At 47.2% G+C, this 27,370-nt stretch overlaps 1 protein-coding gene across 1 annotated transcript in view; it reads left to right on the forward strand.

Moving 5' to 3' along the window:
* Positions 1-475: 475 nt before the first annotated feature.
* Positions 476-27,370, forward strand: part of SNAPC5 (small nuclear RNA activating complex polypeptide 5) — a 97,710-nt gene continuing 70,815 nt past the window's right edge. The window contains exon 1 of the mRNA XM_069222885.1: positions 476-669. Within this exon, the coding sequence (XP_069078986.1) occupies positions 580-669 (90 nt within the window). The 5' untranslated portion in view covers positions 476-579. The remainder of the gene's footprint in view (positions 670-27,370) is intronic.

Below are 27,370 nucleotides of genomic sequence, written 5' to 3' on the forward strand. Positions count from 1 at the left end.
AGGAGCGGATTTATCCTTATGCACATCGTCACTGTGTATCGGGGCTGCGTTTCTCATGGTCCTTATTGCATGGTACTTCCAGCACTAATGACATTCATTACTAATTATTTTTACCTGACAGAAAATGCTTACAATAAATTCATAGTTCTCCCTTCTCCCCAAAAAGGTATTTTGGTGCCTCCGCGCGCGCAATGTGTCCTACGATGTGATAATGGAAGTTCGTTTCCCTGGCCCGTCTCTAGCAGCAGAGCACTGAAACACGACTGACGCTGTCTTTTGAATTGGTGCTCATCCATGACAGCAACCGTAGAAACACACGTTGCTGGCCTGCAACTAGCACAGAAGTGAAACTGTGCACCACCTTACTGGACTTTCTTTCGCTCGCGGTGGATAGCTGGGGAGGCGAAAAGCTTGTTTGCGACACTCGCGAATTACGTCTTTTTTCTCTGTCTTTGGGCCGGTGACGCGTAAGTCACGTGCCTACCCAAAGGATGGTGTTTACCGGGAGGTGGCTGGGATTCTTGACCGGACGAGAGGTGGTGGGCCACTGAAGCCCGAGGGTGAGGGGAGGGTAAGAGGATGCTGAGCCGCCTCCAGGAGCTAAAGCGAGAGGAAGAAACGCTTCTCAAGATCAAAGCAGCATTGCACGATCAGCTAAATCGCTTAAAGGTATGTGTTTCTCCGTTATCTGCCAACCTAAGGCACTGACATTGTATCACGCCTAATAAATAAGTCCCTTTGTAAATTATGTACGCGAGTGGTGGGCGAAAACAAACTCGCGCAACAAAACGCCCTTTACCTTGAGAAGACAGGCTTCTGTGATTGCATGTGTGACAGGTACAGTTCTCTTAAGAAACCTCTACTTACGTTTTTTTGTCTTGTGTTTGTGAGTTAGTCTGTTTCATGTTCTCAGTTTCTAACCTTGTGCACAGGGCAAGCCTGGGAACCCAAAGGAGTCGTGGCAAATTTTGTTAGACCAGTCCCCATGGGGTGCCTAGCAAGGGAGCCTGACCACTACTATGAGGTTAGGTGGGGGTGTACAGTAGCCCTCCTGCCCATTAAAAACTTGAGAAAAAATGACAGGAACGGTACATCATTCTATGACATTTTTAATTATGTATTCAATTGTATTCGTTTTTAAAGCATAGTAAATGATGACATAGTGCGCTGGAGTACAGCAAGCTTTATTGGGGCTTCTTCGATGATTACCTCACCATCACCTTCTAACCGTGCCTCTCCTTTCTCCATAGCCCCTCTCTCACATGTATTCAATTTGCTTTATTATGCCTCACTTACCTGTGTAGGGTATCAGAGCACCTCAAGTTCTCCGTCCCCCTAAGGTTCCTGCCTAATTTTGACCTGATGCCCCTGCAGTGTTCTCTTCATGTTGTTGCAGGAGTGAGGTGGGGCCTTGGACTTTGTGATGTGGCCCTGTGGCCCATGGACATTGAAGACTGGGCAGTGTCCCTACATTTTTAAATATGTATATACTTGTTGATTTGGCACTCACTTTAATCAGTTCCTTTTGTCCTTGCATTATTCCTGAGGAGTACGGGGTGAATATGTAATGTTACTGCATCTGCTTGTGTGTATGGTGTTGGGAGTATTGCGTGTGTGTGTCACTCTTCCCCCCGTGTGCTAAGCGGCAGTACTCACTGTGGTCGTCTTCACCGGAGTTGGTGTTCTTAGTGGAGCTGAACGTAGAAGAGCATGGGGAACACATGCAACTCGGGCTCCATGGCGGCATGGTTCACCCTTGAGTCTCCAGAGGTGAGTCTTTTCTCTTCTGTGCAGTGTTTCCGCCAGGCTTTTGATGTCGTTGGTACCGCCCCGGAAAAGGTGGCGGATTGGACTATCATAATACGATGGGCGGAACATTGTCTTCCGCCTGACTGTAGGCTGTTACCGCCGTGGCGCTTGGTGATTTCTCCCTGGTGGTCAGTGTGTTAAAGTGGCTGGCTGTCTGTCTGAGCGGTGTCCGCCGGGGTCATAATTTCATATTTATTACCGCTGGGCTGTTGGCGGTATTACCCCTACTATATCCCCAACCTCCAGGGTTGTATTGAGGGCCTATATGTCCCTTAGTGACCAAACAAATCAAGACCACCAATAGCAGGGCAGCCAGTGTGAATATAACAGACATTAGCATCAAGAAAACAGTGTTTCGAACGTTACCATGGTTAAACTGAGCGCAGTCAAGGTGGGCCCCGGGCGGAGACACTAGTCAAGACTGGGATGATAGGCCCGCAACACTTGCTGTGCCCAAAGCTGCAATCTTAGAGGTTATAAAATAAACTAAAGTGTCCCTGGAGATGTAAATTGCAGCAGTGGCATGAGAGGTGGCGCTCTCCTGCGAGAGGATCGAAGAAAGTTGGCAGACCGAGTTAAGGAAACCGAGGAGACACTGGGAAAGAAAGTGCAACAAGTGAACGATCTTGCTCAGAAAGTCTCAACCATGGAGAAAGAAGTGCATCAGTTGATTGACAATTAGACTTGAAGATGCAGCCAGTACCATCGTCATAACGTCTGACTGGTGGGAGTGCCGGGGTGGGAGGAGGGCCCATCCCTGAAACTTTATATAGAGGGATATCTGTTGGGCACAGTCTTGCAGGGTAAACCCTTTTGTTTCTTCTCTTAGGAAATGGTGCATAGGTTTCCGGCAACCCCACTGCCTCCAGGGACAAATCTGCGCCCAAAAATTGTTTGCCTCATGAACATTAGAGACAAAGACGTGATCCTTCAGTCAGCAAGGAAACATGGGCTGTGGACGATTGAAGGTCAATTTATATCCTGACTACGCTAACATGGTTCAAAAGCCTAGAGGAGCATATGTCCCAGTGAAGAGAGTTCTGCGCCAATTGGACCTCTGACCAGCAAAGGTATGAGTTGTTCACAATGGAAAGACTCACTTTATGGGCACCCCTTAGGAAGCTTGGTCCTGCCTGGAGGCACGAGGTTTGGGATATGGGTTGAAAGATGATGTGCTGCCGATCGTAACACCCATGGTGTTGGACCAGCTGGGCTAAGGCGGGGCCGTAAGGAACACAACCCAGACACTAGCGCTCTAAGCTCTGGGATGAAATCCCAGTGGGTCAAGGGCCTCGCCGTAGGTCTACAAAACTTTGGAGTTATAAGTGAATACACAGACAGTTGGAAGAAAGAAAGAAGAAGGAGACAGCGGGCTGCACCTCGGGGACCATGTCACACCTAGGTTTCAAAAGTTACTAAAAATGCAACAAGTGTTGCTGGGCCATGGTAGGACCATTGCAGGTCTGGACTGGTCAACTTTCTGATGCTTACTGCTATATTTGAGTGCTAAATTAGTACTAATGCTCAGAGAGTGTTACCAGGTTTGAAAATAACGAAATAACTAAGCCATGCTATTACAAAATGTGCTGCATCATGCCGCATAATTTGCCTTTTCTTGTTGCATAATTTACTCAACCCTGCCACATCATTTGTCTCTCTCCTGCTGCATAATTACAGTGACCCTGGTTATAGGGCAGAGTTTTGTAATTTAGCATACCACAGTTCATTGTTAGCTGTAGGATAGTCGCTCATCAGGTATGGGAAGTGCGGGAAAAGGGAAGATACAAGCCACACCTGATAGGATACAGACAAGACAGTTGTTGTTCTTAACGCGGAATGTAAACCGACTGGGAAACAAGATTAACAAACATTTGCAGTGCAGTGGGTTTTGCGTTTGCAAGAGCTATTTGCGTTGTAAATTCTGAACGGGACATTTCTTGCCTCATAAATTGAAAATAAAAAGTAAAACAGAAGTTTGCTCGCAGTCAAACGTATTATCGGCAAAAATGCAATTATCCACGTAACAGGGTCGATGTGATGGAAAGCGCTTGACTACTGCCTAGCGAGATTGCGCTGCGTAGGAAATAAAAAGAAAAAAGTAGTCCAGAAACCATACGGAAAACAGGGAACCTCATATGTTTTCAGTAGTTGGCTGGTGCGCGCAAGGAGGTCTAAACACCGGAAAAGGCATGACGTGTGCATGCCTTTCACTAATTACATCAAGCTAATTTTAAAAGGCAAGCCCACGAACCAACCAAGCTCATGGGCGTGTGGTTACAAGCCCATAAAGAGATTACAGCAGGGACTGAGTGCTTTGCGCTCAACCCTAAAATGGGGTTTGGCCCACAAGGCCATTCACAGACACCAACCAGACATAATCTATCTGCTGGAGACACACCTGATAGATACACAACACTGAAGTATGGGGAGGGGCAAATATATCTTGATGGGACATGTGTAATATATGTCTGGATCCGGGAGGGGATTCTTGCCTGCCGATTGCTCCCTCTCCATATGCTTCACACTTGGGTTGATCCGCAGGGGTTTTACTTAGCTTTGCTGGGAGAATATGAAGGTGAGTCCTTGCTACTGGTTAATGTTAATGCACCCTCACCCTGGACTTCAGGGAGTGATGCTTCAGAAAGTGGGTGATCTCTTGTTTAATTTAGTAGCTGGATAGACTGGCCTACGGGGTTACGAGGGAGTGTGACAAGGGCAAAGCTGGAAGGCTTTACAAGGGTGCTGGGTAAGTGTGATGTTTGGAGGGCTCAGCATGGAAACGAAAGGGAGTACTTTATTTACTCTGACTCCCATGATGTCCATTCAAGACTGAACTATTTCTTTATGACCAACAATGTCCTCCCTGGATTCCGGGAAGCAGAATGTTTAGCTTGGGGAATTAGTGAACATTCGCCTTTGGTGGTGTTGGAGTTGAGAGCGACCTCTGGGGAGATAATGCTTGCAAGTTAGGAAATAGTGGAAGAAATAACAAAGCAACTTGGGGATTTCTATGAATATCAACTGAGAGTCGCCGATCAGGAATTCTTGGACTTCATAAATGAATGCCCATGAGCCTGCTTGACCCACAACATAGGGCAGACTTGGAGGCAGACATATTTGTGGAGGAGGAGTCCTTGGCAATGGGACACATGCAGTCGGAGGGAGGTCTGGGACCCAGACTGTTTCTGGTGGAATTCCTCCAAAAATTAAACAGACGGACTGCTGTTGCACTCCATGCATGCTTCCTAGAGGCGTTTAAATCCAGCATACTCCCAGATGATATACGCTCTGCGATAATCCTTATTCTGAATGCGGGTGAATTCCCCTGAGGTGTAGCTTTTTCGACACTATATCTCTGTTAAAGCTGAAATGAAGGTGTATTCAAATAACGGAGGAGTCAGTCAGGGAAATTCCAATATCATGTATTCTGCTTCCGCTGTAGAAGTGGAGTCTCTGAGAAATGCAGCTGTAGCAGGCAGATTTCAAACAGCTTTCCATTTGTCATTAACAACAGTTGATTGGTTTCCTTCCTTTCTGACAATGTCTGATTACACTTTAAAGAAACCATTGTTCAATGACCTTGACAACACAATCGGGGGCTTGTAGTATGCATAACTAATCTTACAAAAACCTCTGTGCAGCGTCCACTTCCTTACCAGCTCTAAGGTCCTGGTAACCATTTACAAGACTAAATGAGAGATAAACACTTTCCTTCAGTGATCTTTGAATGGGAAAGAAAACATTCTGTTCATTCAGTTGACCTCTTTCCTTAGGAACGTGATTCAGTGGATCTTTCCATGAACCCAGCTGCACTCGGCTGAACTAGATAAACATGTTTATCCTGAGAAAAAGTTTACATAAAGGATAAAGAAAAGCAAAAAAAGCAAAATTAAAATGGACAGTGTCTCTCAATCCTCCCTAGGAATGCCCTTTTTACACTTGCTTTCACTCTAATTCTATCTGCGTCATCTGTATAATTTCATGCTGATTGCGGTTTATGTGGGACACCATAGCTTTAATTGCAGTAACACAAGGCTTAGGAATACATGCTGAGATGCATGCATGTAATATATTAATGAGAATACATACTGTTAACAATATTGCTAAGCAAATAAATAGTTCTTTCTAAAACTATGGTCCCATATAAGGACCCCCAAACTGTCACTGAAAGTTCTTTTGGTTGCTTCTTGCACTTGATGCCCTGTATTGTGCAGATTTTGCAATGCCTTAGCCACACCTGGTGAAGTATCTGATATGTAAATGCAACAATCTATTTTAATCATCCTACTGACTCCACCCTTCTCAGCTAATTTCATGTCTAAAACCAACTGGCTTCGTAGAACCACGGTCCTCATAGCAACAATTTCTACTGTTAGGTTTCCCAATGCTGCTGAGGTTTCATTTATAGCTGCCTCCAGTAACCTACCCAGTTGTCTTATTTATCTGGAATTAAGGGATACTCCCAGCATAGGTATTATCCCTTTTCATAGGTCCCTTGCTTCTTGGGCTGCTGTATTTGTCTGGTCTGGCTATTCTTCCCTTTCCTCCAAGTATGGAATTGGGGGTTTACCAATGTATGTTTTCATAAGTGTGTTTTTGGTTGGTGCCTCCTGTTAACTATTTAAAAAGCGAGGTTTTTGCCTACTGCCCTTTATGGGGTGGGAATATGGGGGTATACAATTTGTTATCCCCTGCAACTGTTGGAAAATGCTTTTTCTTTCAAAGACATTTCCTGTCAGTCTCTAGTTGCAGCTCTACAGTCATATGTCATGCTGAATGGGGGTACCCTTCTTAACAGATATGGTTGAGGTTCAACCAGTTATGCTGTGGCACAAGATCTGGACATCTGACCATACTAAACTTAACCGGGATATTATTAGGGACTAAAATCTCCTCTTGCCCTTCAAATCCCTTGGTTGAAATATATATAAAAAAATCTTTCCGGAGATTTGGGGCTCCCAGAGTACTTTGATCAGCCTGAATTCTTGGTATGTACTAGCCGAAAGGAATTTAAGGTGGTATGTAGGTCACTGCTCGAGGATATAGGCTGTCCACTGAACTGTTGAAGCAAAATCCACTGAAAACCCATATGATACTGGTCATGTTTGATAAGCAACACTGTATTGAATTTGTACATAAGGATAGACATAGGTTTGTTTTAACTCGCTTTACGGTGGGCACATTTAATCCTTTGTCCAGCTTTCCCAACATAAAGGACTGGTCTTCACCTCTGGCAAACTGCCTCTGCGACAGTGTGTCGACAAAAAGCATTATGCATATTGTTTTCTTTTGTAAATTATACATTGACTAGAGGAGGCGGTTAATTAAATCACTATTGAGGTCCTATAATTTTGTCCAATGTCTGCCTGCATATTTGTTTTTACGAACTCTTCTGTCTTTGTATAGCTGTGTATCTTCTCAAGGTTTTTATGGGCCGTGATTAACTGTAGAAAGTCCCTAAAAGTTAACAAATTTGTATATGTTGAATAGTATTATGCTCATCTGTAATTTTTATGAGCATTTGTTGTTTGCAATCCTATTGCAAGTATAGGGTTTTATGATTCTATACAGGATGATTTTTTTTATTTTATCTACTTGTTTTTATTATTTTAAATGAAATCGAATAAAGTTTATTTTGACCTGACTTGGTTGGTGTCATACTGTAAGCAATATCCATCCTTTGTAATGGGAACCTCCCCAATCTTTTGGAAACCTGGTGTATGCCCTTTCCCCACCTACAAAATGCACTTGTTTTCCCAGGTACATGGGATAGCCTAATGACAAGGTGTTGCTTATGTTAAAGTACTACTCAAATTCACGGTCTCCTACTTCTACCATTCCTCTGTCCTCTAAACAGCTGTTTCCCTTTAATTTCTGTCTGAATCCCAAAGGTCCCTGGACTGGATGGGCTGTACCATTCTATATTAAATCCAGAAATCTACTATGTCTTGTATTTCTTATTAAGGGTTCTTGTTTTTCCTGACACAGCCTATTCTATACAAGCAAAAGATATAGTAACATGTCTATTATATTCTGATAATGTCTCATAGAGGTTCTAATTCTTTTCTGCTCTGTCCCAAAAGTAAGGATCTAAAAGACCAGAATGCATAGCGTGATGCGTTAAGTGGTAGAGGCATATGGAAGAAAAGCAAATCCTTTTTCACCCCAGCAGGCATCTGCATACATATCCAGCAGTTTGAAACATAAATAGTGTTATGGTATGTAATCATTATTTATATTGCAACATTGTCCCTATACTCCACCTGATGATACTGGTGCACATTTATTGCCAGGGCGACAGTTGTTACAAATTGAACTTCATGTTTATCAGTAGGGGCCATTATTTTATGTATCACAAAAATGCAAGGAAAAGAGCTAAACAGAGTAAAACAATAACAAGAGAACGGAAAATAAATAGTCTCTTTTTGAGATCCCTTGTATTTCTCTCCATAATTGCATATCCATGTATTTATACTGTTTACGTTTTGGCAACCCACTTGGTTTTGGACTTTTATCTATGGTCACCACACTTCACAGTCACAAGGCTTCCAGAGGTCACTAGCACATGTGTGAGGCTCTGAGTCCAGTGTTTCAGGACTATTGGTTGGACTCAAAAGATTGGCTTATAGGTTCAGTTGCAAGTTATATCTGGGCTTGTCAGTATGCACTGCTTGCAGTAGATCCGATGTGTGCTCTGTCTGTGCTTGACATGTCGGCGTAGATGCTCTCTTCACATGGTTGGCATATATCCAGTTTTTATGTCCCTGGCATTTCACAGCTGTGTTTGTAATCAGCAGAACAGCGGTGGGGCCACTCCATCTCTGCTGAAGACAGGTGTTGCACTGTAAATTCTTATAACACCCAGTCTCCGGACTGGAGGCCGTGCCCTTCAGTCGTGGATGATGCAGGCAGTGCAGCTTTCACCTGATTGTACAAAAGATTCCAGGTCGGATTTAGATTTTGGCGGTTGGGTTACTCTGTCACAACTGTGACTGATATCTCGTGTGCTGAAATATAAATCCTGTTATGTCCTCTGGGGTTTATATTTCGGCAGACAGGATATCTGTCACCGTTGAGAAGGAGTAACCCGTCCGCTGAATTCTAAATAAGGCCCTCAGTCTTATGGTCAGGGCAATGCAATAGTCTCTCCGTGCACCATCACCAGTGTGCACAATAACATTTCCTATTGCCGCGCCCATATTGCCATCAGTCTGCCAGTCTCATGAGGGCTTAATTCAACTGTGGCATTCGGACTACTGCACATACTTAGAAGTGCTATGGGCAATGCATCTACCCAAGTCACTGCAGTCTCTGCACAAATCTTCTCAATCTTTGCTCTGCCTGCAGATGATAAACACAGTGGACCTTGCTTTATTGCCAGGGCCTTACATACCCACTTCACCACTTTATTCACAAGGTGTGGACTGTTATGTGACGAAATCTTGCGTGGGACCCTGAATCTTGGGATCAGTTCCTTCAGTAGACACTTAGCACTGTCTGTGCATTAAAAAAATTGTAGCATAGGTCTCAATCAGCCAAAAACGTACACACCATCACCAATGCATATTGAAATTTGTGGGCACCTGCATATTTGTTCAATTATAATGAGACCTCAAGAAAATTGCACCTATCTGGCTGCTGAGCATCAAAGAGTTAGCTTTTTATTTCTTGTGATTGGTTTCCCTGAAATTCTCATCAGCAGAAAGGAGACCTTGTTTTTTTCATAATTTGTTTCCATCTATAGCCAATCACTGTATGAAAGTGTGAATCTCTGCATGTTACCACACATTATGAACTACAGTTGTTCTTAGAAGTCAGTTGCATTAACTGGCTTGTAATCGGTTTTGCTACAGAGTTCCAGCTGCATTTTAATGTGTTTAATTTTTCAGTTGAGATTGTGGCCCTCATTATGACTGCGGCAGTCTTCTGCCAAGACCGCGGACGCAGAAAGACCGCCAGTGCTGGAAGTCTTCTGACCGCCATATTATGAATGCCACCTGATATCCGCACCGCCAGTTGTCGGATATCCGGCGGCATTCATCACAGCGGTCTGCCGCACTTAGGCGATTCCACCACCGGCACTGCCACGCCAGAAGAAGACCACCTTACAACCAGTAATTCTGTGTGGCGGTCTTCTGGTGGTGGGGCGGTGCCAGCGGTGGGAGCACCGGTCCCGTCCCCTAACGGAGGAGCACCTCGTCATATGAGCTAAGTGCCATCTGCAAGGGGAGGGGGTGTATCAATGGGTGTGTGTATGCGTGTCATGAATGGGGGAAGGGTGGGGGAGTGTCTGTGCATGCGTGTGTGCCCGTGTGTAAATGTGGCGATGGTGATGCATGTGTGTATGCATGTGGACGGTGGTGTGTGCATGGGTGAATGTGTAAGTGGGGAGAGAGTGCGTGCCGGTGCGTGTATGCATGTTTGTAGTTGAAGGGAGGGGGTGGGGGATGGAGAGTTTGTGCGTGTGTGATGTGTATGGGTACGTATGCGTGTCTGTGGGGGGTGAATGTTGTGCGTAGGGGTGTGTCTGTGTGTGATTGTGTGTGTGTTAATGCGTGCGTATGTTTGGGTGGGTATCCTGGCAACAGGAACGCAAGTTCCTGTCGTCGGGATACCTTACAGCCAGCATTTTGTGGTGATGAGACCGCCAGGAAAATGCTGGCGGTGTCCCAAGTTGGAATGACCTTGGCGATCATCCGACTACCGCCGGGCTGCAGGTGGAAACCTCCAGCCCGTCAGGACGGGTGGGGACGCTGAGGTTTGGCAGTGGCCACATCGCTGCTGTTGTAATATGACGGTCTGCACCGCCGGTCTTGCGGCGGTGAGACCGCCACAGCGGGCCCTGGTGGTCCATGGACCGCCAGGGTCATAATAAGGACCTGTGTGTTTAGTCTACATATTTGCACCCATACTCCTTTTAAATGTAGGAACAAAGATGTTAACTTTTTTTTTTGGAAGTGTTATAACGGGACCATGAATTTTAAAGAATTAAATACCCCTTATCGTACGTTCCAAAGCTATTGCAAGCTGTCTCTGATAGTGTTTTTTTTTTTTTACTTCTTACCTTTGGTCCGATTCTTCTGTAGGATCAAAAAAATGCCACAATGGCTTACAATATCCTTATAAAGACATATAATGGTTTACCATAGGATTGTAGTTTATTTTTATTTTTTATTTTATAGAATAAATGATATATATCAGTAGACAGTCCTGCATCCAGAAACATCCAACTCCTTCACTTAAACCAAGCCCCATTCAGAGTGTAGTAATCTTCATTTAGAATGTATGTCGAAATGGTAATTTACAACCCAGGTCTTGTAATACCATTTAATCACACTTAACACATTAGTATTTCCACTTCACACAATGAAGCTCCAAAGCCTCTGCAGGTATGTCAGCTGAATGTGATTTTTAAAAAAATATTTTTTAACCATACAGCTCATAAATGTTTGCCATGTGTCCATATGGCAATGTTTATAGCTCACATTATGCATCAGTTTCTCCATTGTTACAACACCTCACAACGGTGGGGCCAAGGGCCATGTGATTGTACTTCTTACATTTAGCTTGATTTTATTTATTTATTTTAGCTATGCCTAAACTGTAGGCTGTTATACCTTAACATGCTTTCTGTGTGTTTGGCTCTTGGTCCCAGGAATGCTTTCTATGGAATATTCAATTTTATTTTTTAACTCAGTGCTACTTTCTAGAAGATTTATTTCTTGGTGCACACCTACCAGATTTACATAGTACATCTTATCACACCACAGTTCTTCCAGTACAAGTCTGATGTTTGAAAACCTTTTTCTGATGTTATGTGGTGTCATACGAGTTACATTTCCTTTATGTGGCTTCCCAGGTGCCTTATGTAACTGGTGCGCCTGGCAATTACTTTTCCCAGTGTTTCCCCCTTAGTCTTCTGGTGCAGTTTTCCGTTCTATATTTCTTCCTTTTTTCCCTAATATTCTTGGAGCTCAATGTTGTTGTTTATTAAATGTCTGGAGCCTGCAAATGTTTTTACTAAACTTTCAAACAGCACCTGGTCTTTGTTTGCTACAGCCTTATTTTATGTATACTTCACCCAGTAGTGCATTTGCAGGTTTCCTATCTTGTCTGTTTCTTAAAGCTGAACCATTTTCTTGCACCGATTCAACAATCTGACTTTTGCCTCCTTGTATTCTTCAATTGATAAGCACTTCCAATTAGTGAAGGAATCTTCTTGGAGTGCTAGTTTGGGTAAATATATAGGGGCTATGGGGGAAGGCAAGCATCTGAGCTATTTTGCTGTAAATCCCACATATATATCCCTTTATCCTTGAGAGAATCCATATAATGGTTTGGTTTCTTTATTATGCTCATTGTTTTTTTTGTCATCTACTAATGTTTGAAATTTGATATTGACAATTGATTTTAAACTCACAAAATCAAAGGGGGTTTAAAAAAATGGTCTAATATAAAGATTTTTAAAGTGGCGCCATCATGCCTAGTGAGTTCCAACTCCTCCAGGATTTATTCCCATTCACACTTAGTTAGATTTGCTTTTGAGTTCATTCAACTCATACTTTCCTCAAGTTTATAATTGTTCGATGAATACACAATTCATGAATGTATATCAAAATTTTCCCCTACCTACATCAATCTTGCCTTACTTTGATACCACATTTCAGCTCTTCTACATGCAAAATATGGTCTTACTCAGGACATTATACACAGGCAAATCCCATTCGTTATTTCTGCTTGATTGTTATATGTGGCCACCATGATTCATCTTACTGCGCTATTTTAAAATCTCATCCACAATTACAATCATTTGGCACGCCACAATTAGCTTGCATTACATATCACCATTGGTACAGCTTGGATAGTTATAGACATATTGGGGGTCATTACAACATTGGCGGTAAAAGGCGCTTACCGCCGTGCAGAAGACCGCCAATACACCGCCTCGGCCGCGGAATTCCGCCACAGCTATTATGACACACATCTCGGAATCCGCCGAAATTCAGACACCCACACAATTCCGCCACACCAAAGGTCAGTGATAAACTGGCGAAAACAAATCCTCCACCTCCACGCCAACAGAAACACGCCCATGCTATTACGACCCACGAATCCACGCAGCGGTCTTTCAACCACGGTATTCCATTGGCGGTACACACCGCCGCGCTCAAAATACACACACATCTCCAAAACACCGCCACATTGGACAATTCCAAATACACACACCTGATACACATACACACACCACTCCCACACACCCAACACTATATAAAACACACACCCACATCACCCACAAACCCCTACGACCACAATTCACGGACGAAGGCCAGAGAGACTGCACAGCATAGACAACCTCATTACACAGAGGCACACAACACCATCACCCGCACAACATCCACGCACAAAACACTACACACCACTACACAGCACCACACACATCAACACGCACACCGCCCCACACATCACACACACCACCCCATGTCACGGCAAAGACACCCCCACTTTTCCGAGGAGGAGCTCCGGGTCATGGTGGAAGAAATTGTCCGGGTAGAGCCACAGCTATTTGGCTCACAGGTGCAGCACACATCTATAGCCAGGAAGATGGAGCTATGGCACAGAATAGTCGACAGGGTCAACGCTGTGGGACAGCATCCAAGAAATCGGGAGGACATCAGGAAGAGGTGGAACGACCTACGGGGGAAGGTGCGTTTAACGGTCTCCAGGCACAACATAGCGGTTCAGCGGACTGGCGGCGGACCCCCACCTCCTCCCCACAACTAACAACATGGGAGGAGCAAGTCTTGACCATCATGCATCCAGAGGGCCTCGGAGGAGTCGGTGGAGGATGGGACACTGGTAAGTCAAATTGTAACTATCATATCCCCCACCCTACCTGCATGCTATCACACACCCCCACCCTCACACCCTCCCCTATCACCCCAAATCCTCACTTATGTATTCATAACACAAACTACACATCCCAACACCAAGCCCTGCATGACACAACTAAGCATGGACACCTATCAGCTAAGCATGCCCACTGCACATACCCAGAACAACCCCCTAACTATCATCACACAAGCCCCCACACAGGAATGCTTGCACTGGGGTACACGCACACCCACTCATTGCACACCATCACACACACACATGCAATAATCATGCTCTTATGCTCCTGCAGGAACACGAAGGACCGTCACCACACCAGAGGTTGCAGACAACACCACTCCACCCCCAGAAGAGGCCCACAGTGACGATAGCAGCTCTGCCCTACTGGAGCCTGATGACCAGCCCGGACCATCTTGGGCCTCGGGACAGTCGGTTCCCCTTGCACAGGCACAGCCCAACATTGACCTTCCACCCTCTGGTAACACCAGCACAGCACCCACCCAGCGGGACCATACCTCTGTACCCAGGACAGGTCAGTCAGCGGTGTGTCCACCACTACAGGGAACCCAGGATAACCCACCACCCCAACTACAACAGGGACCTGGGGGCAGTGGCAGTGGGCACACGGTCCAGGGGACGGAGGCACAGGATCACAGGGGAACTGGGAGGGCTGCTGTGCGACAGGGGCCGGACAGGCCAAGGGAACCCACTCTCCACGAGGCCCTCACCTCCATCATGGGAGCATACCACCACTCCCAGGAGACGATGGCGACGGTCCTGGTCAAGTTTCAGGAGACCCAGCGCCTGCAGGAGGAACAGTATTTGGGGTTCAGGGAGGAGCTCAGGACCATAAGCTCTGCCTTGGGCACCATCGTAGGGGTGCTGAAGGACATACAGCAGACCCTGAGGGACACCGTGGCACTCCAAGGGGCCCCTGACACTAGCCAGGACGATGAACTGCCCACCACCTCCGCTAGTGGACAGGATGCCCCGCCACAGGACCACCACACCAGCACCCCACCCCCTGCAGACGGACAACCACCACGCAAGCGGTCCCTGAGAGCCAGGAACAGGACAGAGCAAGATGGCAAGACCCCGCCTAGGAAATGAAACCACCCTGATTGTCCCCCCACTGTCCCTATTTGTTACCCTGTCCATACTTGAACTGCCCCTGCTCCACTTCCTATGCCCAGATGGTCAATGCACCTGTGAGACTAATAGACTGGACTCTGCCATGGACATTCCTCCGCCATCACCCATCCTTATTTTACAACCCCCTCCCATTTCTGAGCACTTCAATTAACACCCTTGAAACACAAAACAATCTGGAGTCAGTCTATGATTTGTTAAAATGTAATATCTATGACAGTGTCAAAATGCTTTGTGAGATGTAAAGGCAACATACCAATGTCACACATCAAAAGTCCTTGAAGGATGCAAGTAGATGACACACGTTGGTAACCACACCTGTGAAACCGTAATGTAAAGAAACAACTCAATTACCAAATAATCAAAAAAAATTACACACAGGATAGAGGAAGACGCGTGACAGTGAATGTAATGGTAAAAATGAAAATGTTCTCACCTGTGTGTCACTGGAAATATTGCTGTATGACAGACTCCCTGTTGTCGTTGTCTTCGTCCTCGGCTTCCTCCTCATCACTGTCCACAGGCTCCACAGCTGCCACAACACCGTCATCTGGACCATCCTCCTGCAGAAAAGGCACCTGGCGTCGCAAAGCCAAATTATGAAGCATCGAGCAGGCGATGATGATCTGGCACAACTTCTTCGGTGAGTAGAATAGGGAACCACCTGTCAGATGGATGCACCTGAACCTGGCCTTCAGGAGGCCGAAGGTCCGCTCGATCACCCTCCTAATCCGCCCATGGGCCTCATTGTAGCGTTCCTCTGCCCTGGTCCTGGGATTCCTCACTGGGGTCAATAGCCAGGAAAGGTTGGGGTAACCGGAGTCCCCTAATAGCCATACACGGTGCCTCTGGAGTTGACCCATCATATCAGGGATGCTGCTATTCCGCAGGATGTAGGCATCATGCACTGAGCCAGGGAACATAGCATTAACCTGGGAGATGTACTGGTCTGCCAAACAGACCATCTGTACATTCATGGAATTATAACTCTTCCGGTTCCTGTACACCTGTTCACTCCTGTGGGGGGGGGACCAGAGCTACATGGGTCCCATCAATGGCACCTATGACGTTGGGGATATGTCCAAGGGCATAGAAGTCACCTTTCACTGTAGGCAAATCTTCCACCTCAGGTAAAATGATGTATCTCCTTACGTGTTTCAGCAGGGCAGACAACACTCTGGACAAGACGTTGGAAAACATAGGCTGGGACATCCCTGATGCCATGGCCACAGTTGTCTGAAAAGACCCACTAGCAAGGAAATGGAGCACTGATAGCACCTGCACGTCAGGGTGGATTCCAGTGGGATGGCGGATTGGTGACATCAGGTCTGGCTCCAACTGTGTACATAGTTCCTGGATTGTGGCACGGTCAAACCTGTAGGTGACGTTTACATGTCGCTCTTCCATTGTCAACCGGTCCACCAGCGGTCGGTACACCAGAGGATTCCGTCATCTTCTCACATGTCCCAGCTGACGGCGCCTACGAAGGACAACAGCGACGATAAAGTAAATTTTCCACCAGGTATGTACCCACAGTTACACAGAAGACTACACCAAACACAAAACCCTTCCTGTATGTGTGTTGAGTGTAGGCCTAGCTATGTGTGACGCAGAAGTAAATGAAGCCATGTGGGCCCCTGAAATGGCGGCTGCCTGACCTCTAAACTGGGACAATGGGATTGTGGGGTAACTGCGTTGGCGTTGCACACCGTCGCGGTAGGCGGTCGTAGACAGCGGCGCAATGCTGCATTGGTTAACCTAGGACCCTATGGGTCCCAGGAGCCAATGAACAGGTGCGCCGGCGGTGATGATACGCACCACCGCGGACGTCACTGCCATTTTCTATCTGTTCAATCACTAGATACCTGACCTTCGACAGGAGAGGACCTACACTGCAAGTGCTGCTGTGACCTCGGTCTGGAAGCGACGATGGCTGCTGCGTCTGGGGAAAGGGCCCCTGCCTTCACTGCTCAGGAGTTGGAGAAACTGGTAGACGGGGACCTCCCCCAGTACACGCTACTCTACGGTCCTCCAGACCAACAGGTTAGTACACAGGGAGCACGTTGTATGGGCTAGGCCTGGGTGGAGAGGGCTGGTTGTAAGAGGGAAGGGGGCAGAGTTCAGGGAACATTAATGCATGTGAATGAATGGGCCACATGGCTAGAGTAGGGAGGGGGCCACTCACATCGACGGTGCAGTTGGTAATTACTTTTCGTCTTCCCTTGTGCATGTCATGTAGGTCAGCGCCGACCAGAAGAGGGACATTTGGCGTGCCATCGCCAAGGACGTCCGGACCCTGGGGGCCCACCAGAGACTGGGCACCCACTGCCGGAAAAGATGGGAGGACATTCACCGCTGCAGCAAGAAGACGGCGGAGGCTCAGCTGGGGATGTCCTCCCAACGTGGGAGGGGTGCCCGTCGCACAATGACCCCCCTGATGTTCCGGATCCTGGCGGTGGCCTACCCTGAGTTGGATGGGTGCATGAGGGCATCACAGCAGACACAAGGGGGTGAGTACAACCTCATTCTGCAGACTTTGCGCGCAGTAGAGGGGTCTGGGTGGGGGAGGAGGCCTGTGGGTGTACCTAGGCCAGCCAGAAAAACGTAGCTTAGGCCCCTCTGTAATGCAGCCCATGTGGCACTCTACACCACCGCAGTAGAGTGCCAAGTACAGGTATATATGCCCCTGTGGCATCGATGTGTGCAGATGTCCACCATAGCCATGTAGGCCATATCCCAGGAATAGCATATGCAGAGGCCAGGAGCACGGCGTAGTGCAGGGGGCTGCTGTGTCTGTCTTGTCCGCCAACGGTAGCGGTATGCCATGCACTCAACCTGTTCTTCTTCTGTCTCCCCCTCCCCCTTTTGTGCTCTCCCTGTTCTTTTGTGCATCAGCATCATCAGGCGGAGGTACAGTGGCACCGGAGCACGAGGGAACTGCATCCCACATGGCCATGGAGGGCCACACCACGGACTCAGAATGCACCAGTGGGACGGAGGGTGAGGGGAGCTTCACGTCGGCCACCGGATCACCAACCAGCGACACAGACTCGTCCTCCGATGGGAGCTCCCTTGTGGTGGAGGCACCATCTGTGCGCCCCACTTCTACAGGTACAGCCGCCACCTCCCCTACCAGCACTGCCCTCCCAGCAGCCCCTCAGGGTTCGTCCCGTGCCCGCTCACCCAGGAGGGTGGGCATCACCTTCGCCCCAGGCACCTCAGGCCCTGCCCCAGTCACCCCTGCTGCCCTCAGTGAGGAGGCCATTGACCTCCTCAGGTCACTCACTGTTGGGCAGTCTACCATCGTGAATGCCATCCAGGGTGTAGAAAGAGAGTTGCAACACGGTAATGCATTCCTGGAGGGCATTCATTCTGGTCAGGCTGTCCTTCAGCAAACCCTGCAATCTCTGGCCTCAGCACTGATGGCAGCCATTGTCCCTGTGTCTAGCCTCCCCCTCCAACCTCCTCCACCCAGACCAAATCCCCTGTACCCCAGCCTATCCCAAGCACACCTACAGACCAGCATGCACACAAGTCAACACACACAAGTAGCTCAAGCAAACATAGGCACCACACAACCCACAGGCACTCACGCAAGCCTCACCCACATACAGACACAGCAACATCCACTGCCTCCACTGTGTCCCCCTCCTCCTCTTCTCCCTCCTCCCTCCCAGTCTCGTCTACACACACATGCATGCACTACATCTACAGGCACCAGGAGTCGCACCAGAACACCCAGCACCACTTCCCGCTCACCTGCACTCACCACCCCCACTGCCATTTACACGTCCCCTGTGTCCTCTCCCACTGTGTCTGTGACGCCCCCTCCCAAAGTACACAAACGCGGGCACCCACACACCCAACATCCATCCACCTCACGACAGCCTCCAGTACTTGCACCTGCACCCAAAACACCTAAAGTGACACCTCCTACAACCACCTCCTCTCCCTCCACTCCCAGGCCCCCTCCAACTACCCATCCCAGTGTTCGTCATAAACTGTCCCTGTGTAAAGTTGACATTTTTGCCCCCCCCCCTCCAATTCATCAGTCCCGTCGTAGCGCCTCATCCAAAAAGCCTCCAATACCAGTGGTGCCTGTTCAAGGTGTGTGGAGTGCACCGGCCACCAGGGCAGGCAGTATGACCCGGAGCCAAGGCACTGGCAGCCCACCCCCTGTAAAGGCTCTGAAATTGGAAAGTGGACAACGGGACCGTGTGAAGACTCCTGGAGGGAAAACAACTCACAGGGTTTCCAAGGGGATTGGAGAGTCAGCTTTGACGCTACCAAAGGTGGGGAAGAGCCAGAGGAAGTCTGCCCAGCCTGTTGCGAGTATCACGGCGGAGAAGGGCGTCATCATTCACGGCGGTCAAGACGCCACCGCCAGCACCGTCGTCACTGGTCCGGAGACCACCGCCAGAGTCAGTGCCCAGGAGGGCCCAAGTATCGTCACTGGTCAGGAGACCACCGCCAGAGTCATTGCCCAGGAGGGCTCAAGTATCGTCACTGGTCCGGTTGACCACCGCCAGAGTCAGTGCCCAGGAGGGCCCAAGTATCGTCACTGGTCAGGAGACTGCCGCCAGAGTCAGTGCCCAGGAGGGCCCAAGTATTGTCACTGGTCAGGAGACCACCGCCATAGGCATTGCCCAGGAGGGCCCAAGTATCGTCACTGGTCAGGAGACCACCGCCAGAGTCAGTGCCCAGGAGGGCCCAAGTATCGTCACTGGTCAAGAGACCGCCGCCACCACCAGAGTCAGTGCCCAGGAGGGCCCAAGTATCGTCACTGGTCAGGAGACCACCGCCAGAGTCAGTGCCCAGGAGGGCCCAAGTATCGTCACTGGTCAGGAGACCATCGCCGGAGTCAGTGCCCATGAGGGCCCCGGCTGCCACAGCCCAGGTGGCCTATGAGGGAACGTCATGCCACACACCAATGCCCAGTCTAGGGAACGTCATGCCACACACCAATGCCCAGTCCAGGGAACGTCATGCCACACACCAATGGCTGTTCCCAAACCGCCATGGCAAAGCACCGCTGAACAGTCTAGAGACCGCCATGGCAAAGCACCACTGAACAGTCTAGAGACCGCCATGGCAAAGCACCGCTGAACAGTCCAGAGCCCGCCATGGCAAAGCACCGCTGAACAGTCCAGAGCCCGCCATGGCAAAGCACCGCTGAACAGGGCATGCACCGCTGAACAGTCCAGAGACCGCCATTGGCAAAGCGCCGCTGAACAGTCCAGAGACCGCCATTGGCAAAGCGCCGCTGAACAGTCCAGAGCCCGCCATGGCAAAGCGCCGCTGAACAGTCCAGATCCCGCCATGGCAAAGCGCCGCTGAACAGTCCAGAGCCCGCCATGGCAAAGCGCCGCTGAACAGTCCCGAGACCGCCATGGCAAAGCGCCGCTGAACAGTCCCGAGACCGCCATGGCAAAGCGCCGCTGAACAGTCCCGAGACCGCCATGGCAAAGCGCCGCTGAACAGTCCCGAGACCGCCATGGCAAAGCGCCGCTGAACAGTCCCGAGACCGCCATGGCAAAGCGCCGCTGAACAGTCCCGAGACCGCCATGGCAAAGCGCCGCTGAACAGTCCCGAGACCGCCATGGCAAAGCGCCGCTGAACAGTCCTGAGACCGCAATGGAAAAGCGCCGCTGAACAGTCCCGAGACCGCCATGGCAAAGCGCCGCTGAACAGTCCCGAGACCGCCATGGCAAAGCGCCGCTGAACAGTCCCGAGACCGCCATGGCAAAGCACCGCTGAACAGTCCAGAGACCGCCATGGCAAAGCACCGCTGAACAGGGCATGCACCGGGTAAGAATGAAAAGACTGCCACATCAAGCATCGTTAACCCATGTGCAGCTGGGACAGCGACGGGACAGGAACTTTAACGGGGAGACTAATCCAGTCTGGGCACCAGTCCCCCTCCAGAGCCAGTGGCAGCTGTTATCTACATGCGAAATTGTGGCTTTGCACTCCCCAGAATGTAACAGTGGGCAACCCACCCACTGTAGAGACTTGAGAGACTGTGGCTTTGCACTCCCCAGGATGGAACAGTGGGCAACCCACCCAGTGTAGAGACTTGAGAGACTGTGGCTTTGCACTCCCCAGGATATATCAATGGGCATGGAGCCCCGTTGTGGATCTGGCTTTGCAGTCATCCGGCTGAGGTGCCCCCCCTTCCCTTCCCCCTGAGGTGCCTGTAGTATTTCTATCTGATGCAGTGTTCTCTCCGATTGTGGACAGGTATCTACTGTGGGCCTCGCCCATGCATTTTTGGACTAGTGGAGCACGGACATTGAGATGTGCATATTTGCACTACTTCTCGTACTGTATATACTTTTGAATGATTTTCTACTATATTTGTATATTTTCGAGACATGTATATTACTACATTACAATGTTTGAACTGATTTCGTTTTGTCTTTGCATTCTTCCGGGGGAGTTGTGGGTTGTTACTGTGATTTTTGTGGATGCATTGGTGTGTATGTTGTAATATGCGAGGGTGGGGGTGTTTCGTGTGTGTCCCCCTAACTTTTGCCTCCCCCATGTCGTAGGTGCAGTACTCACCGTTGTCTTCGGCCACGCCGGTGTAGGTCTTCATAGATGAATAGGAATACAAGGGCCGGTAGAATGTGTAATTTGGGCTCCATGGAGTCCTCGTTCCTCGTGGGATGTGTTCAGGTGAGCGTTTTCCATTTGCAGTAACTGTTTCCGCCATGTTTTTATCCACGGTGAATCCGCCCCGGAAAAGGTGGCGGATTGGCCTGTTGTAATACTGTGGGCAGTACTTTGTCTTCCGCCGGTCTGTTGGCGGTGACCGCCGCGCTGCTTGTCTGTACCGCCGCGGCGGGTGGTGTGTTAAAGTGGCTGTCTTTGTTGGCGGTTTCCGCCAGGGTCATGATTCCCTTTTTTTGTCCGCCGGCCTGTTTGCGGTATTACCGCAGCTTTAACACTGTCCCCCAGGGTTTTAATGATCCCCTTTGTGTCAGTTGTTGACAGTGTGGTTCCTTTTATCATGTGAGATGTTAAAGAAAGTATTGTCTCTTATTTCAGATTTTTCAACATCTCGATTAAAATAGTTTATTTGAGACAATCCATAACAGTAAGACTACTTCATTTGTAACTTGGAGCAAGGACCTAATCCCATGTTAATACAGTCTGTGTGTTATTTTGTTACATAAATGCCCAGTAAACGATGTATTCTATTTTATTACCTTATTTAGTTTTCCATTAATTATTCCCTTCTCTACATATTGAATTTCACTGTTTTTTTTCTTTAAGTCTTTCATCTTACTTTATCATGCAGTTTTCAAGTTAAATTATGGTTCTTTCACTTAATATATATTTCTTTTAGTCCTTTCTTTACTTTATTCCTCTGCAATCGTGTGTACTTGTGTATAGATTCACTGGTCTGGTTTGCATTGGTAGTCTAAGTGGATCTCCATAGCACCCTCCCACTACTGCCTTATCTATTTAGACTCCTTTCTTTGCAGTGTTGCTTTCACCTGAGCCACGCAGGTTATGAAACTGGGATGCATCCTATTAATGTAAAATATTTTGGCAAGCCACCCTGTTATGGCTTTATATTTCATTAGTAATTGTTTCTGAGACTTTAGGCTTCCTTCCTGCCTGCCCATACATATTTCCATTCTTCTTTACAGCATTAACCGTTCTTTCCTTGGGGGACCTTTGAATAGTTATGGAAGTTAAATAATATGTTAATTTAATGCTGATATTCTTCCTCACTATGAAAAAATAGATGTTGCCATCTGGGCCAACACTCTACTGCTATGGTCTCAGTGCAGCATATGGCCATTCAGACTTTCCTAACTGATTCTGACCATCTTCTTCCTTCATTTGCAATCCATTACACTGCAATCCATTACATTACATTCTGATTCCCACTGTTACTCCCCCACACGTACAGCTGCATTCCTGCTCCAGGAATGCTACTTTTTACTGTGCAGCGATGTGTCCCTGTCTGCTGCACTTTGATCTGAAGCATGGTCACTATCATTCATACCAGGCCCTGCATCCTTTACTGTGCCATTCAGCACATTTCTCCTGTATGCATGCTGAACCTCTGTCATGACTGCCCACCTTTCATTTGTTTTCTAGATATATTTGCTTCCCTAAGGAAAATGTGCACCTCTGTACCTCCACGCGATGCTGGTGAATTTGATGCTTCCCACTTTTCTGCCTCCATGGTCACCTCTGTGTTTCTACTGATTGTACAGTGCCATTCAGTTAATGTCTGACTACGTCACTGCCATTTTGTCTATATGAGTCAGTTCTGTTCTGTTCCTGGGCCACCTCTGAACTTGTCATCTGTCTGTTGCTCCACACACCACTGCATTGTACTTAATATTCTGCACTACCAAGCAGATATGACCAGGCGCAGCTTGCAGGAGGGAAAGGGGGCGGGGTGGCGAGTGGCAGGGCGGTTGGGTAGATGGGAAAAAAATTAATAAAAATAAAACTTACCTTTTTCCCGCACCGTTCCATCTGCTCCACTTCTCCTTCACAGGCACAGGTGCACAGCCCTGTCAGATATACCCTTTTGAATGCTTACATTGTGGGGTTCTTTGAAGTGAAAAGATTTGCAGAGTAGGTGTTGATTTTCATCCCTAAAATGGACTCTGTTGAAATCTGGTCATTTTTCAGTTAAAGCAGTGTGTTAAAATAAATACTGTATTCATTTGCCAGAAAATAAATATGGTGCATATATTGGTGAAGAGAATATGCTGTCACTCTGCCTTGAAACAACTACTAGCGCCAGCATACGTTTATTCTACAGGCAGAGTATTTTCTACTCCTGGGAAATAGATACCCAGTGCTTCAATGTATTTTCCCCCAATACAGCAAAGATAAAGGTGGGCAGTATTGGGCAAGTCTAACCTGCTGTCATTGAAAATGTGTGCCTTTAGAGAGATTATGACATTGTAGTTTGCATGTGTTCCTTTTGTAGACCCAGTAGTGGCCATATGCGTTTTTAAGGATAGTACTAAGGAGCAAGTTATTAGGATTTGCTTTTTTAGCCAAGTGTCAATCAGTTTGCTAATCTTGAAAACTGATTTTGCTATAATTAGAGTCCATATCACTTGTGTTAAATATCTCCATCAGTGAATAACTTCAAATGCATCATTTGATGGCATGCCTCTGCACCAAGAAATTACAAAATCTAGCCTCAGAAGTGTATCATCCCTGGACCCTACAATAAGGCATTCAAATACATACCTTTCCAGAGCACATGGGCACTGTCCATCTCTATTCCAACCCTCACAGCGCAAACAGTAGAATTGTGCTCATAGTAAACGTTTCCGTCTGTGCTCTCCGTGAGCATAACAATATCTGCTTCCATTGAATATCAAAAGGGGTAATTAAGTTTAGCCTAAAAACTATTTTAGCTGTTGTCTAAAACCTGTTGTGTACCATATAATCTGGCCATTGAAATTATGGGATTGCATGGCAATTTTCGCGTGTTTGTAGATTTGGCGCATTTGCCACATAATCCATTATCTGCTGCATATTTTGCTAATTTCAATGAAAAACATCTTGCTTGTAGCTCAACGGTACAAAAATTACTATAAATGAATCAACACGTATTGCCGCCCTTTGCAAAGCTGGACTGGTCACCTTTCTGTTGCTTATTGCCATATTTGGGGGTTAAACTGGTATGAATGAGGTGCAACTAATGTCCATACAGTGTTACCAAGGTTAAAAATTACGAAGTAATACTATTACAAAATGTGCTGCGTTATTCCGCATATTTTTCCTGCCGCATAATTTGGCCCTCACCTGCTACATAATTCCAGTGGCCCCACATATAGTACACTGACTGGGTCAGCCCCTTACTCATGATTGTATGGATTTCTTGTCTGTCTCACTTCCCTACTTCTGGCTCGATAGCTTTCCTTTCTATTTTTATGTGCCCTGCCCAAGAAGCATTTTGGTTTCCCTGTGTTTTAACTGGATGGCATGTATCTTTCCACTATCGACTTCAGACCTTGCAATGCATATATTTCTTTCCTTTCTCTTTCTTCGTTCTCTTCATTAAAACTCAACGTCCCCCAGCCCGGTTGTGCTTTGAATGCTGCCAGCCATTCCAAGATAACCCCCTGCACGTGCGCATGTATCCATATTAGCCATCTTTAAATGCATTTTTTTAACTCGCAACAAAATTCTGTTCAAACAGTGGCATAGCAATGGAAAGGCAAATAGTTAAAAGTAAACTCACAGCAAAGCAAAGAGCTCTGGTAGTGCTACACAATCGGAAACATTGTGAGCAACTTGGCAACAATAGGTGGTCCCATGAGATTCCTCAGGTCTAAAAGGTTGTTGACTACCCATCTGTATTCTAAATCATTCTTTTTTGGAAAGGGGGATCAAAATCTGCAACCTTGCTGGCCCAGAGACTGTGTTTGAAAAAGCAGAAGCACACATTGGAAAGCATGCACCTGAGCGCTTTCCAAATAGGACATCTAGAAATCATTTAAACAAAAATTTCAGAGCCCTTTTATAGGAATGGAAGGACAAGAGGAAATTAGGGCCTGCCTGGCTGAATGTGCCTTGCCGACTTCCAGAGGAAAACTGGGTATCCTTGGAATAACACAAATTAATTTGTGAAGTTTGAAGGCCATTCACCCCAGGAAAGCTACACAACTCAGTGACCTCTCATTAGTGTGTTAGAGAGTCTTTGCTCCCAGCTGAGTAAGCCACTGGCAGCCCTCTTCAATACATTGATATGCTTCCGGGGCCGCATCCACACATAACGTTGTGAAAATACCAGATGTATGCGCATCCTCCATGCCCACTGCACTCCTCAACAGTGATACAAAACTACCACTAACATTTTTACCTCTAGACTAGGGAATCTGATGCCGAGATTGATGGATCCAGATCAAGTGGGCTTCATTAAACAAAGGCAGGGAAGTGATAACATCACGTGACTGACCCAACTCATTGAAAAGTTTGGCCAAAAGAAACTGTAGGCTGTACCAATGGCTACTATCTGAGTGAAAGTGCAGCGTCTTCTCATCCCTTCTTTTCGCCCTGGCGGTGGGTTCACTAGCTGAGAGGATTAGGGCTCAGACATTGATCAAGGTAATTTAATTTCCCAGTGATGAGCACAAATTATGCCTCTTTGCAAATGAAATCCTACTAACCTTAACAGATCTAGTCCACTCCAGGCTGCAGGTGTTTGAAGAAAAAAACTATCTAAAACAGTTCTAGTTCCTCAAAGGTAATAAGCAAAATCAGTGATCTTAAACTTAATGGTTCACTCCGATTAAGTGGCTGACCTGCAACCACTTCCATCATACCAGTGGGAGGCAGTGTCAGTACGGTCATTGAGGTTGACTATAACAGGTTGGAGGACTAAGAGGTTGCTAATTGACAGGTTCTGCAAAATTGGATCTGTGAATAACCCGAGATGGTGGATGGTGTGGCTGGAACATACAAATATGATCAAAATAAACAAACAAACATACAAGGCTCTTCTATGTCTAACAGGCAGCACTGGTCTGTGTACTGGCTTTTTGGCTTCACAGAAGTAGTTGATGGTGCTTATTTGGGCTTTGAGTAAGAGGATGGATTTTTCAGTGGGGCATCCTCCCGCAGTACTCCTCATAGCACCTCTTTGTCTATCCTAAGACTACAAAGAGCATGGAAAAAAATTCTCCTTTTGGAACAGGCATTAGTTGGGTACTCCCCCCAGACTTAAGCCTGGTAAAGGTAAGCACATCGTCCACTGAGTGCCTATATAGTAACTCCTATGAAAACAGTAACGAAATTGTGAAACCTAGGGGCTGCGTGAATTGGTTTGACCTTCTTCTCTTAACCATACACTCCTGTCCACCATAACCCAGATTTCATCGCACCCCGGCAGGTGATAATTTTCGGTGAAGAGGAAAAAGGAGAAAGCAAAACCATGGCAAACTTATTCCACCAGGGGCATATGAAATCTTTTACTCAGTGTAATTTAAGCTACACTGTATGGAAGAAGGACAGGATTCAGTGCTGCCCATTCTGGAACTGGGCCCTCTACCTCCCCGCCCATTTAGTGATAAAGTAGCTCCCAAGGTGCCCATCCCCTTTGTGAAGCATACTAAGACTTTATTCATGGTGGAAAGGCCTCATTTCCAACATACGCCAAAACTCCGTGAAAGCAGCCAATTGCAGAAGTGTTCAAACCGGCAGAGGTGGGAGAGAGGTCATGGGTAAGGCATGGCAGATCGGCTGGTCTGCCCCATTCAAAGCATGCTGGAGCATTCCAAATAATCAATCTGTTTATAAAATGATGTTGTTTTTGATACCTGCCCCCAATAGACATGCTTCTTATCTTCCCATTCACACTGGAGATGTTCTGGCAGTGTTGAGCAGAAATGGGGACCCTACTTCATATTTGGTCCTGTTCCGTTAAATGTACTCAGAGTGTATTCTATGCTATCTTTCAAGTGTCCTGGGATTCCACATCCCTGTACACCCGCCAACTGCAATTTTATATTTCTGTCATCACTTATTAAAG

This window comes from Pleurodeles waltl, chromosome 3_1, assembly GCF_031143425.1.
Source record: "Pleurodeles waltl isolate 20211129_DDA chromosome 3_1, aPleWal1.hap1.20221129, whole genome shotgun sequence".
Taxonomy (NCBI): domain Eukaryota; kingdom Metazoa; phylum Chordata; class Amphibia; order Caudata; family Salamandridae; genus Pleurodeles; species Pleurodeles waltl.